General features: G+C 33.2%; 2 protein-coding genes across 18 annotated transcripts in view; both read left to right on the top strand.

Moving 5' to 3' along the window:
• The first annotated feature begins 692 nt into the window (after nt 1-692).
• Nucleotides 693-3,124, top strand: LOC115243455 (superoxide dismutase [Mn], mitochondrial). The gene is made up of 3 exons (XM_029820499.1): nt 693-962; nt 1,649-1,938; nt 2,596-3,124. The coding sequence occupies exons 1-3, from the start codon at nt 925-927 to the stop codon at nt 2,922-2,924; spliced, it is 657 nt and encodes a 218-aa protein (XP_029676359.1). The 5' UTR covers nt 693-924; the 3' UTR covers nt 2,925-3,124.
• Nucleotides 3,125-5,069: 1,945 nt separating this feature from the next.
• Nucleotides 5,070-17,548, top strand: part of LOC115243450 (kinesin-like protein unc-104) — a 26,496-nt gene continuing 14,017 nt past the window's right edge. For 10 of the 17 annotated variants that reach the window (XM_029820479.1, XM_029820483.1, XM_029820478.1 and 7 more), the window contains exons 1-5: nt 16,059-16,158; nt 16,242-16,324; nt 16,411-16,489; nt 16,792-17,137; nt 17,242-17,497. In XM_029820479.1, coding sequence (XP_029676339.1) covers nt 16,059-16,158; nt 16,242-16,324; nt 16,411-16,489; nt 16,792-17,137; nt 17,242-17,497 — 864 coding nt within the window. Of the gene's footprint in view, nt 5,722-5,777; nt 6,083-7,524; nt 7,684-13,971; nt 14,390-15,981; nt 16,159-16,241; nt 16,325-16,410; nt 16,490-16,791; nt 17,138-17,241; nt 17,498-17,548 lie in introns of those variants that run through there. The other 7 variants (XM_029820484.1, XM_029820486.1, XM_029820485.1 and 4 more) reach the window with 5 other exon arrangements.

Below are 17,548 nucleotides of genomic sequence, written 5' to 3'. Positions count from 1 at the left end.
ATATTCATATTTTAATTTCTTCAAAAATTATACGAAATTATGTATGAGATATTATATATATATATAAAAATTTGTTTTATATATTTCTTTTTTTTAATTTGTGCTTTTACTTTCATTTCAAAGAGAGAACGCGCATAAAGAGAAATAGAAGATATTAAATTTATATAAATTTTCATTAAAAAGTATTGTAAAATATGTATATTATATATTCCATCCCAAATTACTATGTAGTGCCATTATTATTATTATTCTTTTTTTAGGAATATTACGGAAGACAACAATAACTTCCAAGTTATAAGTTGAAAATAAAGTTTTTTTATATGCATATTTTGTAATTAAATTATGATGCCTTTTTTCTTTAAATTAGTATTTTCTCTACATGAATTTATGTTTATATATATAAAATATTTGTAATGAATACAATAAGAGTAGATTTTAAGCTTTTAGAATATAATGCTTTATTTTGAAATCATCTTATAACAATAATAGTGTTTAATATACCATTTGATATATATCTTATATATTATTAGCATTAATAGTAAACGACAAACAAACATAAAAACAATAAAGAATTTGTATGATTTTTTGGAAATGTATATATTGCATTAAATACGAGTCTACCTATATCGGTCACGTGGGCAATAACGTAACGCATGCGTACTAGTTCCGCCCGGTGGAATTTGTTCTACAATCTTTCTACAATCTTTCTAGTTATGGGTAACGCAATATTGCAAAAGTCAATATTGCAAGTATTTTGCCAGTAGTTCGCGCTACTAGCATGATATACTTGACGTGTGCTGACTGTTGATAGTTTGCAATAGAACCAAGCAGAAGCAACTACCGAAATTATTACCAAATAAATCCATAAAGAGGAGTTAGTGGATTATTTTCAAAAATAAAGTCCATTTTTCTACTTTTTCCATCATGTTTGCAGCAAGACGTATTCTCGTCTCCAATACGATGTAAATATGTCAATATATATCGCTTTTATATTCGCTATTGTTTCTGTATTATATAATTTTTAACCTAACACATAACATCGATTTTTTTGTAACGATATGTTTCTTGACTGTAGCAAATTTTCAATCGATGTTAATAATTTATGTAAGACGATATTATTATGTCAACAATTTATGTGAAATAGGATTGGCAAAAAAAAATGCGCATATATGACCCTTGCGAACATAATTGTTAAATAAAAGATGAACTACTTTATTTTAGATTTTAAATTCTTTTTCCTTGTGCATTTATTTACGACCGGCGAAAATTTTTGTACGATTTGTCTAAAGAATTTTTAATAAACAAACAATATTACAATGTGCTTCAAAAAATAAATTTTATATTCGCTTATCGATATATAATTAAAATGTTTATCTAGAGTTTGTAATAGATTTTTTGTTTGATCTGCAATCTTAAGTTTAGTTTTCTTGATAATTATTTCTTTAATAAATCGCAAATTATATTATACTTATATTTACGAGATATAGTAAAAATTTGGAAATTAGATAAAACACAAGTTTATTCTATTTATTGTTTATTATATCTATTTACGTCTATTTTTTATATACTATATGCTTTCTATACATCTTATAAATAATATAATCCAATATATTACATTATTATTATTAGTTGTTGATACAATTTACAGCAAGGACGTATTTGCAAGATCAAAGCACTCGCTTCCAGATCTGCCATATGATTATAAGGCTCTAGAGCCTATCATATGTGCAGAAATCATGCAGCTTCATCATTCTAAACATCACGCAACATATGTCAATAATTTGAATGTTGCTGAGGAGAAACTGAAGGAGGCAGTTGCAAAAAATGACGTCAATACACAAATTGCTCTGGCCCCAGCCATCAAGTTCAATGGTGGGGGTCACATCAATCACTCGATTTTCTGGTGCAATCTTTCGCCCTGTAGTAGCGATCCAGATGGTAATGTTGAAAAAAATGAGCAGAATAAACAATTAGTTACACAATTAATCTTCATACATATACGTACAGAAAAGAAATATCTGAATGAATTAGATTCATTTCATATGAAAATTAAAAGTAATTTTTTAAAAAATGTTTATGTTTACCGAGTTCTTTCTGTTTTTTTAATGTTTGCATCACATTGAGATTATAGTAGGATTCAGCAAATTACACTTTATCTTCTAATGATAGCATTATTTAAATGATGATATTTGTTATTCTCAATTAATTAAATTTTATAATGTACTTTGTATAATCATAATCAGTTTCTAACACACAGTTAATTTCGAGATTTTAAGATTTTACAAATTTTAAAATTTTTTCATATGATATATGAAATTAAATGAGAGATAGCTCTGTAAAAGATTCCAAGAAATCCAAACAAATATTAAGACACCTAAAAATTTCAAAATTTTATTTCTCTTAAATGTAAGAAAGAAAGAGGAATAATGTATCATAAATTTAAACATTAAAAATTACAGATTAAAAAAAATAATCTGTGTATATATATGAGAGAATTAAGTTTAAAATTGACTTTTTAAAATTGTATAATATATTAGTATGTCGGAAAGTGTAATCAACTTGCAGGGATAATATTATATATCTATTGTCCTCTAGCCACTTTGGTGAAACAGATCGAGAAAGACTTTGGCAGTTTGGAGGAAATGAAAAAACGCTTGTCCGAAACAACTGTGGCAATTCAGGGTTCTGGCTGGGGTTGGCTTGGGTATGATCAAAAAGCGAAATCGCTCAGAATAACGACCTGCGCGAATCAAGATCCACTGCAGGCCACAACTGGCCTTATTCCTCTCTTCGGCATCGATGTGTGGGAACACGCCTATTATTTGCAGTATAAGAATGTACGTCCCGACTACGTGAAAGCGATCTTTGATATTGTCAACTGGAAGGACGTAAATGCGCGCTTCAAAACCGCTGCCGGTTGCTAAGAGTCAATAGAGATGTTCAGCTCACTTGAGTCTGTTATAAATATGGTGTTGTTTAGAATGACGCTTTGTTTAGGGTTGGTATATCGTTACGAATTTTCGTCACACGCCTGTGATTTTCTGTATGCTTTTCTTTTTATCTAGACTATATCTAAGATTGTGTAACTATAAACAAATGATAAGTAAACCAAATGTAAAAAGAACGAGTAACATTTACTTCATATTTTATCCTTAGAATGAGACTAAACGTAGCCAGCTTTTATTTTGGGAATGATATCTCTCATAAATGCATAATCGTTTGTTTTTTTTCCGTTTGTACAATTTGTTCCATGTAAAATGCGTTTTTGTAAAATAAAACAATCTGTTTTTTTTTTAGTCATAAAGATATACTCAATATATTGAATATAGCTGATTATGAAAAAAATATGACATTCAAGAATTATATCTTGTTTTTAATTAGCAAAATACTTGAAAAGCATACATGAAAGATGTTCACAGATATATTTCTCTCGAATTGAATCTTTTTTGTCGTTTGTTCATCAGTTAATTGTGGGGTATTTTTTTTATTTATTAAATTACGGAGTATCTTTCCATAAGAATTTTTATTTTTCATTAATTGTTAATGTTTGCATCACATTGAGATTATAGTAGGATTCAGCAAATTACACTTTATCTTCTAATGATAGCATTATTTAAATGATGATATTTGTTATTCTCAATTAATTAAATTTTATAATGTACTTTGTATAATCATAATCAGTTTCTAACACACAGTTAATTTCGAGATTTTAAGATTTTACAAATTTTAAAATTTTTTCATATGATATATGAAATTAAATGAGAGATAGCTCTGTAAAAGATTCCAAGAAATCCAAACAAATATTAAGACACCTAAAAATTTCAAAATTTTATTTCTCTTAAATGTAAGAAAGAAAGAGGAATAATGTATCATAAATTTAAACATTAAAAATTACAGATTAAAAAAAATAATCTGTGTATATATATGAGAGAATTAAGTTTAAAATTGACTTTTTAAAATTGTATAATATATTAGTATGTCGGAAAGTGTAATCAACTTGCAGGGATAATATTATATATCTATTGTCCTCTAGCCACTTTGGTGAAACAGATCGAGAAAGACTTTGGCAGTTTGGAGGAAATGAAAAAACGCTTGTCCGAAACAACTGTGGCAATTCAGGGTTCTGGCTGGGGTTGGCTTGGGTATGATCAAAAAGCGAAATCGCTCAGAATAACGACCTGCGCGAATCAAGATCCACTGCAGGCCACAACTGGCCTTATTCCTCTCTTCGGCATCGATGTGTGGGAACACGCCTATTATTTGCAGTATAAGAATGTACGTCCCGACTACGTGAAAGCAATCTTTGATATTGTCAACTGGAAGGACGTGAATGCGCGCTTCAAAACCGCTGCCGGTTGCTAAGAGTCAATAGAGATGTTCAGCTCACTTGAGTCTGTTATAAATATGGTGTTGTTTAGAATGACGCTTTGTTTAGGGTTGGTATATCGTTACGAATTTTCGTCACACGCCTGTGATTTTCTGTATGCTTTTCTTTTTATCTAGACTATATCTAAGATTGTGTAACTATAAACAAATGATAAGTAAAACAAATGTAAAAAGAACGAGTAACATTTACTTCATATTTTATCCTTAGAATGAGACTAAACGTAGCCAGCTTTTATTTTGGGAATGATATCTCTCATAAATGCATAATCGTTTGTTTTTTTTCCGTTTGTACAATTTGTTCCATGTAAAATGCGTTTTTGTAAAATAAAACAATCTGTTTTTTTTTTAGTCATAAAGATATACTCAATATATTGAATATAGCTGATTATGAAAAAAATATGACATTCAAGAATTATATCTTGTTTTTAATTAGCAAAATACTTGAAAAGCATACATGAAAGATGTTCACAGATATATTTCTCTCGAATTGAATTTTTTTTGCCGTTTGTTCATCAGTTAATTGTGGAGTATTTTTTTTATTTATTAAATTACAGAGTATCTTTCCATAAGAATTTTTATTTTTCATTAATTGAATGTAAAAGAACAAGTTTTTATGCAAAAATACTTTCCTACAATTTATCAGTACAAATTTATATTAATTTAATATATATATAAATTAAAAATTTCTTCAATTAAGTAGAATATCCAATTTTATAATTAAATTAATTTAATTTGTGCAGACACTCCCAAATTTCTTATGATATTCGTGTTAAAAATATAATACAAATTTAGAGAGAAATAAAAAAATTTTAATTTTTGACATTTTAAAGATACTCGCAGATATAGAGCATGGATTACAGGATATCGTGTAATAACTAAAATTTCCGACTGTCTCAACAGAAAAAATGAGGTTATGTTCGGGAATCAGTGGTAAACTCATATGAATCATCCAAGTATCACTCAAGATCTGCGTGTGCGCGCGTGATCTTTATCCTCTCGTTAGACAACGGACTCGACGAGGAGAGCGCAAGTCCGAGAACCGCGCGAGGTTGTGGCAAATTGAAAAGGAACGGGGCGACAGCGTCGCGACGCCGTTTACAACGCGAAGAGTAGACCAGAGTAGAACAGTAGACGCGGAGGAAAAAGGGCAGCGTTCTAAGTGGTGCGGCTGTGTATGTGATAATCGATCGCTCGCTACAACCGGGGAAAGTCGGTCCACCGTGTGGCGTCGCGACGCTCGTCGTGCACGACGCGCTCGCTGCCGCGAGAAACGTCGCCAGGAACCAGTATGGCCGTAGGAGCCCAGCTGTTTTCACGTCACTGCCTACGTATCTGGTGAGTATCTCGCTCGCGTTTCGCGCCACGAATTACGTTCGCGCTAACTTCTCGCCTCTCGCGCGGTTTGCACGCCGTTCGTCGTGATCGATACTCTCGTCGTCATTACGAGAGTAAGATTTCGCGAGCGCAATATTGTGTGTGCTGCTTTCTGTGAGAACGCGACGTGATAATTATTTATTTAAACGGCCACCGTTTTATCGACGACGAGAGCGAGCGAGGGCATCGAGTGTTTGAAAGCGCCGGAGCGATCGAATCGCCTTTCTTTGTCATTTTGGAGCAAACGGCAAAAATGAACCGTTTCACCTGTAGTTTTACGGGATATGTCGAAAACGGATCTTGTCGTTCTTCAGGTTTCAAGGTAAACGTTATATCTTCGATTTTCTATCCGATCTTTCATATCCGATTTTAAACTTTCGTATATTAAAATTCTCGATAATTGAAAAAAAGATCAGTAAGTTACATATATATACGCATACATATACATAAGTAAATCACACATAAGAATTTGCAAGAAAGTGTCACACTCAAACACTTTGTAATATATTGAAATTATTGAAAATCCAAGATATGAAATCTGCTAGGTTTAATATCTGTATCTCAGATTTCTTGCATTATATATTTATTTACGAAAATTATTTCTGCTGTTGGAAGCCATCACAGTTTCGCGATTAGTGAAGGTGGTCGTTTGAATTTCTTGTGTATGTACTTATATTCTGAGCGATTTACGTTAAGGGTTATTGAAGTATTAGAACAAGAAATGCATATAAATTTTCACGATAAACGATATATTGTTGCATATTGCGAATATTAGGAACATTCCCTCCTTGCGCTTCTTGTATTTTATTTTTAGTCATTCGCAATGTCGTCGGTATATTTTGCATATTCTGCGGTAGACGTGGAATCAATAGTTGAAATAGAACGGAGAGGGGACGGAAAAAATTAAGAAACCAAAAACGACATCGCGTTATTTTGTAACAAAATAGTAACGATATCCTATTTATTGTTTCGCTTTTGTGTACAATTTTACTCATCTGTTTTATTTATACTTGTGTGTTATCCGGATTGCTTATGGTCTATCGGTCTGTATTTTTTTTTGTTTATTTATTATTAAATGTGCCTATAGTACGTTGAGGCTTTTTATATAAAAAAGGAATAATATATTCAATATTGAGAATATGTGTCTTGTTGTTGAAAAGTGATAACATGAAAGAAATAAACGCCGTTCTTTCGCGTATTTTTCATTAAATTCTCTAAGAATAATGTAATTTAATTAATATTTGATATATAAAAATATTATATATATTTTAGTTATGAAATTAAAATTTGATTTGAAGCATAATATTGTGTAAGCATAAATGTAATTCACTGTGAATTTTGAGAGATAATCGATTAATCGAAAATTTGATTGACGTTTTCAATTGGTGAAAAACAAAATGCCATATAGACAGACAGTTATATATAAAATAATATGCACTCGGTCGAAGATTAAACTTTGTATGCACTTGAATTGGTAATTCGTATATTAATTACGATTCTTACACACAATTCGATAAATATTAAAATTGATTATATGGCCATTTTTATTTTACGACTGTGTTTTATAATATTTTATTATTTATTCAAGTCTTTGATTTTCATTTAAAAAACGATTATTTTTTATTTAAATTTATAAATGAAAAACCAACTTCATTTTTTTTTTGTTAAGAAAGATTTAACTTTATATTTGTTCCATGACATCAATCTTTGATTAATCTGTCCCATCATTCTTGTTACGTTTTGACCCTTATGCTCCCGTCATAGATCGTTATAGATAGTGAGTACCTCCAGATTGACTGAAGCGAAATGGCATGAGGATAACGATTTGAGCAGGGGCGGGAGTACAAAGAGGATTGAAGGGTTCGAAGGTTATGACAGACCATAGGCAACATTTCGTGATATAAACGAAGTGCAGAGGCTAAGGTAGGTCAGTGATAATCGATGTTTCGAGGAACGTGATTACCGTGATTAATAATTCGTTAACGACTTGATATTTTGGATGACACGTATATAATTTCTAATCTCCAGTAATGATGGGATTATTCGTCGATTCAATTTTCGATTTAAGCTCCTTTCAATCTCGTAAGCGAAAATTCAATTGTCTCAGTCAGCTTCAATTTTCTTCTTTAATTAAACCTACGCTAAAAAAAGTTAATGCTTATGTATTTAATCCTGATAATATTAAAATTATAAATAATAGCTTCTAGATAATTGTTTTATATCAGCATGTAATATATATCAATATATTGAAATGAGAATGAGCGATATTATGTTATTATTGGAAATGAAAGAAACAGAATGAATATTCTATATAAAATACATATTTTATAAAAATATCGTTTCTTCAATTAGAGATTATTTACTAAATTCGGAAACTATTTTTTGTTAACACATATGTCAGAGAGCATTAAATTAGACATATAAATCGTTTTTGAACCAATTAAACAATTTAAAGGGATGATAAATTAAAAACATCAACGAGTTGCATGTTGTTTGTCGGACATGTTTAAATGTCCATTCAGTAGACTCGATTAAATTACTTTGCTCGTCCGATTGCAAGGTGTCTTTCCTCTCCAGTGCCCTCGAGTTCCCTTCTCCTCGACTTTATCACAAAATCTCCCGCCTCACTAACACCTTACACCTTCCTCCAAACTGTATATCGCGATTCGTATAGGATTATTAAAAGTCCCCTATCAACGACATCGCAATACACACATGCGTACGTCGAAAATAAATTTTTTACATATATATATATATATATATAATTAATTATTTTGCATACATAAGGCATGCACGAAACATATTTTTCGCATATATTCTCTTTCTTTAACAAAAAAAATATCAGATTTAAAAAATTAAAGGTCTCGGCGTTGTAAAATAAATAATAAAATCTTTCTGCAAATTTTAAGCAGCCTCGAATGCTAAAAAGTTATTAGGACAGGCGAATCGACTTTTTCCAAGGAAATGTTGACTCCAAATTGGTCACAAGGAATCCGTATAAGGAAGTGTAAGCGGAAGTTATGAGTCATTCCATATACATATCATCTTATTCAATAATCTTCTTCTACGGAACAAGCGGGCAAACAAATTTAACGAGACTCGTTCGTTAATTTGACTCGACTCGTTAAATTTTCTATATAACCCGAAATTTAATTCTTGGAAATCGCGTTCCTCGAGACGGCGACACGACGACGCCGGGCGTCGCGTCGCGTAGCAGACACGTTACGTGTTAATAATTCGCTCTCGGGAGGGAGAGTCGGTGACGAAAAGGGGATGATTTTTGTATGGTTAATTGACGTTGACGTCGAAGGAAAAGAGAGAGAGAGAGAGAACATTTAGACCGTGCGCGCCAACTGTTTTTCCGTGCGTGTGTAGGCGTGTGTGTTTGCGCGCGCGGTACCATCGGCGATGTCGTCGTGGATATCTCTTACTTATTGATTGTGCTCCGTGGAAATTGGCCGGCGCCGCCTGCGTCGCATCGGTCGATCGTCGGGGTTGCAGGCTGACGTCACTCGGTGTGCCTCCGCGGGCTATTGATTTTCTCCCTCTAGGCGCGACGCGATTGGTCCATAAACCGGGAAAGCGGCCAGAGAAAACGGCCCTGGACCACCACGGTGTTGTCGATCGACGCGCGCAACCCTTCACCCATCGCACATCGATGTAATTCATCTGTATGTATGTGTGTGTGTGTGTGTGTGTGTGTGTGTGTGTGTGTGTGTATGTGTGTAGCTTCTAGATAATTGTTTTATATCAGCATGTAATATATATCAATATATTGAAATGAGAATGAGCGATATTATGTTATTATTGGAAATGAAAGAAACAGAATGAATATTCTATATAAAATACATATTTTATAAAAATATCGTTTCTTCAATTAGAGATTATTTACTAAATTCGGAAACTATTTTTTGTTAACACATATGTCAGAGAGCATTAAATTAGACATATAAATCGTTTTTGAACCAATTAAACAATTCAAAGGGATGATAAATTAAAATGGAGAGATGTGGATAAAATAAATAAATAAATAAATTTATTCAGAATACTTTTGATTGACTTTCAAGAAGCTATTAGAAAATAAAACAATTCGAATTTTATCGAGATTTTAGTCTGACGTATTAAAAATACAGATGACGTGAAAATAGATGACTTTCAGAAATTGAAATCGCTTTAAATTATACGATAATACGTAATTAAAATCGACTGTTCCAATTTTCAAACATCCTGTTGTAAAATATTGATTATCCGAAAATAAAGTGTGTGTGTGTGTGTGTGTGTGTGTGTGTATGTGTGTGTATATGTATACACACATAGATGTATGAGATCGTTTACACGTATAAACTCGGGCGCGAGTGTGTGGGCGGCCACGTTGATTCTAATCCAACCACCACCCCTAATGCTATGCCGGTCGAGAATTTCATAGGAAGAACGTAGATGGAAACACGTTCCGGGGGCGTAAACCGTCATCGCATTCGGAGAACGCAGAGGGTGACGCGCGCTTTCACCCTCGTCCCCTGGAGGTAAGCTGTGTCGAACGGAGATGAACGATTAATCGGCCTCGTAATGTTCTGGACTCATCCGCAGCTTGATGGCCGATCGCTCAAGTGAATTTACATGCCGCTATACCTTCTATGGGTACGGGGGTGACCTCCAAAGAATTCCTTCATTTCGCAAAATGAGATTTCCCGCTAGAATGCCGCGTGATGACTTACGTGCGGGGACGCGAATGAAATTTATCGAAGTGATATCGAATACCTTTGAATTATACGTCATTTCGACGAGATTGCCGAATACCAATGCGCATTCTAATTTTATATTTATATATAATATTAGGGCGTCTAATCCTTGGAAAAACATGGAAAACCTGAAATTCTCAGGGATTTTTTTTTACACCTGGAGAAAAATCAGGAATTCTCATGGAATTTTATTGGGACTCCCAAGGAAAAAGGAAAAAGAATTCTCATGGAATTTTATTGGGACTCCCAAGGAAAAAGAAAAAGGAAATTTAAAAAAAATTTTTTTTGGTAATGCTTTATTGATTTAAAATGTTTTCTTTATCTGAAATTTTGAACAAAAATACCTGAAAGATCAGGAAATTTTCAGGGAATTTTTTTTATAAAATTTGCCTAGACACCCTGAATATATATATATAATTTATTTTTATTATATATATATATACATATATATGTAAAACCTCCGTGCGGGGAATCGTCGATCGATAGCCAATCATAGACTTAACGCGAGGCACTATTGTGTTTCTTGATAAAACGTATCAGATGAGAATTTTTTTTTTTTTTTTATAGGGTCCAGTTGCTGACAATACTTCTCCGAATTGAGCTTTTCGTTCGGTTTTAAAAGCTCATAATACGGATTTGTATGATAAAGTACATACAGTATATTATATGTCTATATGGAGCTTTTATTATAACATGAGGGTATCTCGCGTAAGAATGGTCTCTTCACCCTTCCATCTCCGATAAATAATGCTTGCATCTCAATGCGAAGGCCGCTTAAATATTTTTCCATGGATAGAACATTCAATTTGAATATTATGCATCGTTCTAAGATCATCCAAAGATTTTTTGGAAATAAGAAACAATTTCATAGAATGATTCTCATCGCATAAGTATAAGAGTATTTTTATATCCCATCACTAAAATCGAGTCCCCGAAGCTTTGAGATTACAGTAGGTCTGATTATATGTGATTAATTCTTAGTTAATGAAATATTATATTTTAAATGCATACACACACAATAATCAAATCAATCACTGCCCGACTTTTTTTTACAAAAGCATATTTAGAACGGACTGACATCCATGCTCGACATCTTCGCTTCTAAACGTATATACAATACGCTGTTATAAAAGCTGAAAGGTATTAATAACCAATGTCTCTTTTATATACGATGGCATGTTTAATGTATTCATTCGAGGATACGATAAATTGTTTGTGCATTATATAATATTAAATCACGTAAAAGCGCAAGGCATAAGGATATCTGAAGGACGTGTCTAAAATATCTGAGATATTATTGGTCTTGTTTAACCCTCGATTTTTTTCTCTGTTTAAAAAATTAATTGAAATTATAAACTTGCGACAAATTTGCAAAATATTTGGCGCGTTTATATATATATATATATATATAACACAACTTGTCAAGTCTATTTTTGGTATCGATTTTTACGAAAATAATTGATTAAGGAAGTAAACTAACTTGTAGTTAGAATTAATTAAAGTTCCTTCCCTTAGGCTGTACGATCAAGTTGATGAGAATTGGATATATACAATCGGATTTTTAATCAAAAATTTATTTAATTACTTCAGTTTTTTATTTATAAAATGGATTTATTCATCTCTTTATCTGTTCTTTATTAAGTTTGACGTCTATCATTTTTGAGCATGGATATCAGGTCATGCGAATATTTTAATAAATGTTCATGTATGTTGATGATTTATTAATTGTGCCAAATAAAAACGTCCGATTTCACTTTATATAGCGATATTATTACCGTTACTTTTACGGTTTAAATATAAAAACGAATAGCATTCGATTGAGTTCGGGTTTGATGAATTTGCCCGTTCCGAATGTAGACAAAAAAAAATTATCATTATTAACAAAAACATTTTTTATCTTATATCTGATCTCAATATAATTTAATAATTCAAATTTTTTAATAAGTATTTAATATTAGTTCGCATCTCATTATTAATTCTTTAATGTTCGAGTTGACCGTGATTTCGGTATACATGATTTCTTCTTTTCCCGCTATTAAAGTATTAATCCAAATGCAATCTCTCTTCGATGGTATCTAAACATTCATCAAAGTTGATTGCTTTGTAATCATGTCGAGATTCAAATTCATACGATGTATCATGCAATGCTATCATTTGCGACCTAAATATATATATAAAAAAAAGTTGAAGTTTTAAAAGAGTCTTTATATGTACAGGTAGCTCATGATTTGCGCGATAATATCTGAAATATCTGCTATTCAGCGATGTAATTAGATCAACGTGCATCTGGTGCACTCAGGTGTGGAATCTACCCTTTGCTCCCCTATATGTGTACGCGTGCACACACTCTACCTTCTTTTATCAAAGAAAATAGATGGTGTAAGTTTACTCTTCGAATAAAAAACAGCTCTAATAAATTAATCCGAATGTCGTGTACGTCGAGATAATTTGACAGGATGTGACAACTTCGTTCTAATTAGCTCCTTGTGTCTTTTCGCCCTCAGCAGATCGGAGTTACTTAGTGGAAGATATTTGCGTACGTGGGTACTTTGTTCCTCGTACCATCCAGCGAAGGAAATCATGAGTTGCGCGCGTGGCAGAGAGCGAATATTACAACCCTTACGACCGCCTACGAGGCATTCGCGCGTGGTTTGTAGCTACCTGCTCCGCTCCCTCTTCTCTCTACCCCCTTAGTGGTTAAAATACGACGCGGTAACTCGAGACACGGGCTGCGACTAGGGATACTTTAATTTAATAGGATACAGGTATTTTTATTTTTTTCAGCCACGAGTATTATATTTGGTTGGGTGATAAAACATTTAATATAGGGGTGAACAACCTGCCTTATAGGATTCTGATCCTAAATTTAACAATAAACCAACGATATAATTTTACACACGCTCTTTTTTTCTTTTAAGCTATTTTTTCAAAAAATATGAAGATGAATTACCGTGACAGACAATAAATTAGGAGGTATAGAGCAGTATAAATATAAAGTTAAAATTGAATGACTTGTTTATCATAATTATTTGACAGTTTTAAAATAAGGTAATTGTATAATATGATGAAAAAAGAGAATATATTTATTCGTGCAAACGTAAAGATATAGAAAATAATGTAAATAAAAAAGAAGACGCTTTTTAATTCAGTTGTAAAACTTATTTTATAATCGTGATTTATCTCTTAAGAATAGTATTTCTTTGCGCAAATAGGCATCAATACTACAGGAAGATAATATTATCATATTTTAGAGAAAGAGAGCGAAAAAAAAAACACGAAACATATCAATCGCTTTTATAGCTATTAATTAAAATGTTGGTAAAAAAGAATGCTTTTCTTGGAAATATCGAGAAAAATATCGATACTGACACTGGTTTGATACCAAAGGGAAGCAGAAGTATTAGTACCCTACTAAACTTAAGTATCCCTACTCTAGACAGGAGTTTGTGTCCCCGACGACGATGGGGCAGCACGCAGGCGCCCGAGGTATACGTCGTCAGTACTCGCCACAACGGGGTAAAAACGGGGGTGGCGTTGCAACAGCGGAGAAGCGAATTCACCAAAGTTTGCTCGGCAGACAGATAGATAGACAGACAGGCAGGCTGTAATTCATAGGGGGGTGTATATGCGTGCGCGGGTTTACACGCGTGAGTGTTACGCGGGCGAACGCGCTATAATGTCCGCTTACGGGGGTTTCGTGGATCGCGGATCGTCCAGCGGATGGCTGACGTAGTGACGTATAGTGAATCAACGTGAGGCATCGCGCCGCGACTCTTGGCCCCCGAGAGAGTCACCCTTCCTCGCGAGGTCATTTCGCGAGGCTCCTCTCACAATCCGCATCTTATTTGTCATTTCGCCGAGACGAGAGACGAACGGCGCCCTTCCCGAAGGTAAGGCCCGACCACGTATCCTCCGAACGTGTAGACGATCGATCGTAAAAATCCACATATACGCTGTTCCTCGCCTCCGCCCCTTCCGAACCTTCCTCCGCGAACACTACTCGGACGCCGTCGTATCGATCACACCGCTGCCGTGATGGTGTTTTGTACGTCAATTACGAGGGTGGGCCTCGCAGAAGGGATGCCTTTTTGAAATGTGGTGACGTCGAACATTCCTATGGTTCTTCCCCGTACGCATCGTACAACCGCGAGCCTTTCACATCCTGGTAGAATCTACATCTGTCACTTCAGATGTTTTATGTGAAATAGTGACAAAAGACAGGAGCTGTTAAATTGAAATCAGAGTTCCTTCAACTCTTATTTCAATATATTTTTCACTATGCCGATGAAAAATATGCCTTGTAATATGTTTAATTGATTATTACATGTATTATATGACGCGACATACATTTCTTTTTTATTAATAGTAATTAAAATATCTTTTTTTGTGAAACATTTTTCTCTCGATTACTTTATCACGCATCGTTTCATTAAATATTTTTTTTTGACATATCTCAATTTATCGTGAAAATGTATAAGACATTACACATATATTAATAAAAGTGTCGAAAAATAAATCTAAATTTCTTTTTCCTGAAAAAAATAACAAAGTAAAATAAACGTAGTACATAAAAGGATTGATTTTCGTGAATAGTGCAAATGTTAAATATCTAAAAGCTCTAATTGTTTATCGATCATGCATTATTTACGAGAATTTTTAAGATAATAATTCATTACAAATAAAACTCATTTGTATGCATAATTATACATGTTTCTGTGCTTTCATTAATTCTTTCTTATATAACAATAATATTTAAGAGATTTAATTGTGAGAATTGAAGAAGATAATTTGACATTTGAAAATGGATTTATGTAAAGTATTTTTTCTTTTTCTCAAGGAATTTATATTTACTTTCTTCAAATATCCACAAGTTAGTAATCTTATTTTCCGCATGATATGACTTCTCCAGCTTTGCACAAATAGATTACGCGCGCGCGCGGTTACGATACTAATTAATTATTCTCCGGTATCCGATAAAATCTATGTATTTCTGTACGGATCAATGACCCGTACTATGCTTCCACGACATTTGTAAATGTAAGAATTGTTATTATATTTTACTGGTTTATTACTGTATTTGATTGGATTTTATCTGATCTTTTTCGCTCTACAATTCATAAATAGGGATTTGTTATTTGTTTAATATTTTTGAGTTTTATATTTTTGAAGACTAAATTCTATAACTGCTTTTCGATTGTTTACTTGCATTAAATAATCTATTGAAATAATGCAGTTGCTTAAGATAAAATAATATTTCAATTATTTAAGATAAATTAGTAACTGCAAAAACGTAGATTGAAATTAAATATTAATGAATTTTTAATTGACCTTTTACTTGCAAGAAGATTTTTCTTCTTAGATGACTCGTAAGATGATTGACTTAAAAAATTTACCGGCTATGCTATTAATAGATTTAATAATAGAGTGGCATTAATAAATTTGACGATGATATTACAATAATCGAAATAAAATTTTGTTGCAGAGAGTCTAGCAAGAGGAAGTTATCGCCAGCACCGCCGCCGGCTTTATCCGACGCTAAGTTAAAGAAAAACAAGAAAAATGTCGTCGGTTAAGGTGGCGGTGAGGGTACGGCCCTTCAACCATCGCGAAATCATTCGTCAGGCACAATGTATTATAGATATGACGGGGAGCACCACTTGTAAGTTGACTCGTAATTTAAACCGGCAGTGCGTAAAGTTACGCTGTATAATATATGCTACATCCGCTATTTTTACGTTGCAGCCATTGTGAATCCTAAAGCCACACCGGGAAGCAAAGAAGCTGTCAAAAGCTTCAATTATGATTATTCCTACTTTTCTATGGATGTACGTGTATCTTTTTTCATTTTAATGAAAGATATTAAGGTGATATTATTATATTTATTTCATGATGATTTCTTATATTTGTGCAGCCAAACGATGATAACTATTCATCTCAGCTCATGGTTTACAAGGATATCGGAGAAGAAATGTTGGAACACGCTTTTGAAGGTAAATATTAGTTAACAGATTATGTGGAAAGTTTCCAAATCTTTTTTTTTTTAACGGCTTGTTAAAAAAAGTACCTGAGCAAAGTGTTTAAAAACATATGAATAATGTAATAGTTTTTGTATGAGACTGTAAACATAAACTGTAAATATCATCACACGTTATCAATGAATAGCACTTTAACATTATCTTTCAAATAAAATTTATTGAAATCAAATATAATTATTTTAAAAAAAGAATTGACCAAGATTAATTTGTACATTTTACTGTAGATGTTATACAATTTGTTTTATTTTGCTATACAGGCTATAACGTTTGCATTTTTGCATACGGCCAAACTGGCGCCGGTAAATCTTATACCATGATGGGTAAGCAGGAAGATGGACAGGAAGGAATAATACCACAGATTTGCAAGGATCTGTTTAGGAAAATCAGCTATACGTCTAACGAGCGTTTGAAGTATTCGGTAGAAGTGAGTTATATGGAAATCTATTGCGAGAGGGTGCGCGATTTATTGAATCCGAAAAACAGAGGGAATCTTCGAGTAAGGGAACACCCTCTCTACGGACCTTATGTCGAAGATCTTTCCAAATTAGCCGTATTGTCATACGAAGACATTCACGATCTCATAGACGAGGGTAACAAGGCCAGGTTAGTTTACACATATACACACACAAACTAGTCATTTATATAAATTCTTTCTGTAATATGCTCTATAATACGTCGTTGTGCAAATCATACCGCAATCATTGCAGGACTGTCGCAGCGACAAACATGAACGAAACATCCAGCAGATCGCACGCTGTTTTCACTATATTCTTTACACAACAGCAGCAGGACTGCGCCACCGGTTTGATGACAGAGAAAGTTAGTAAAATATCGTTGGTTGATTTGGCTGGATCCGAGAGAGCCGATTCGACGGGCGCGAAAGGCACACGACTAAAGGAAGGAGCTAACATTAACAAGAGTCTGACAACTCTCGGAAAAGTTATCAGTGCCCTGGCAGAGATTGTAAGTATTGTATCTTGTTCAAATTTTTACGTTATATTAAGTACCGATATT

This window comes from Formica exsecta, unplaced genomic scaffold (genome assembly GCF_003651465.1).
Source record: "Formica exsecta isolate Colony F162 unplaced genomic scaffold, ASM365146v1 scaffold72, whole genome shotgun sequence".
Taxonomy (NCBI): domain Eukaryota; kingdom Metazoa; phylum Arthropoda; class Insecta; order Hymenoptera; family Formicidae; genus Formica; species Formica exsecta.
This window is presented reverse-complemented; position numbering and strand designations above follow the sequence as displayed.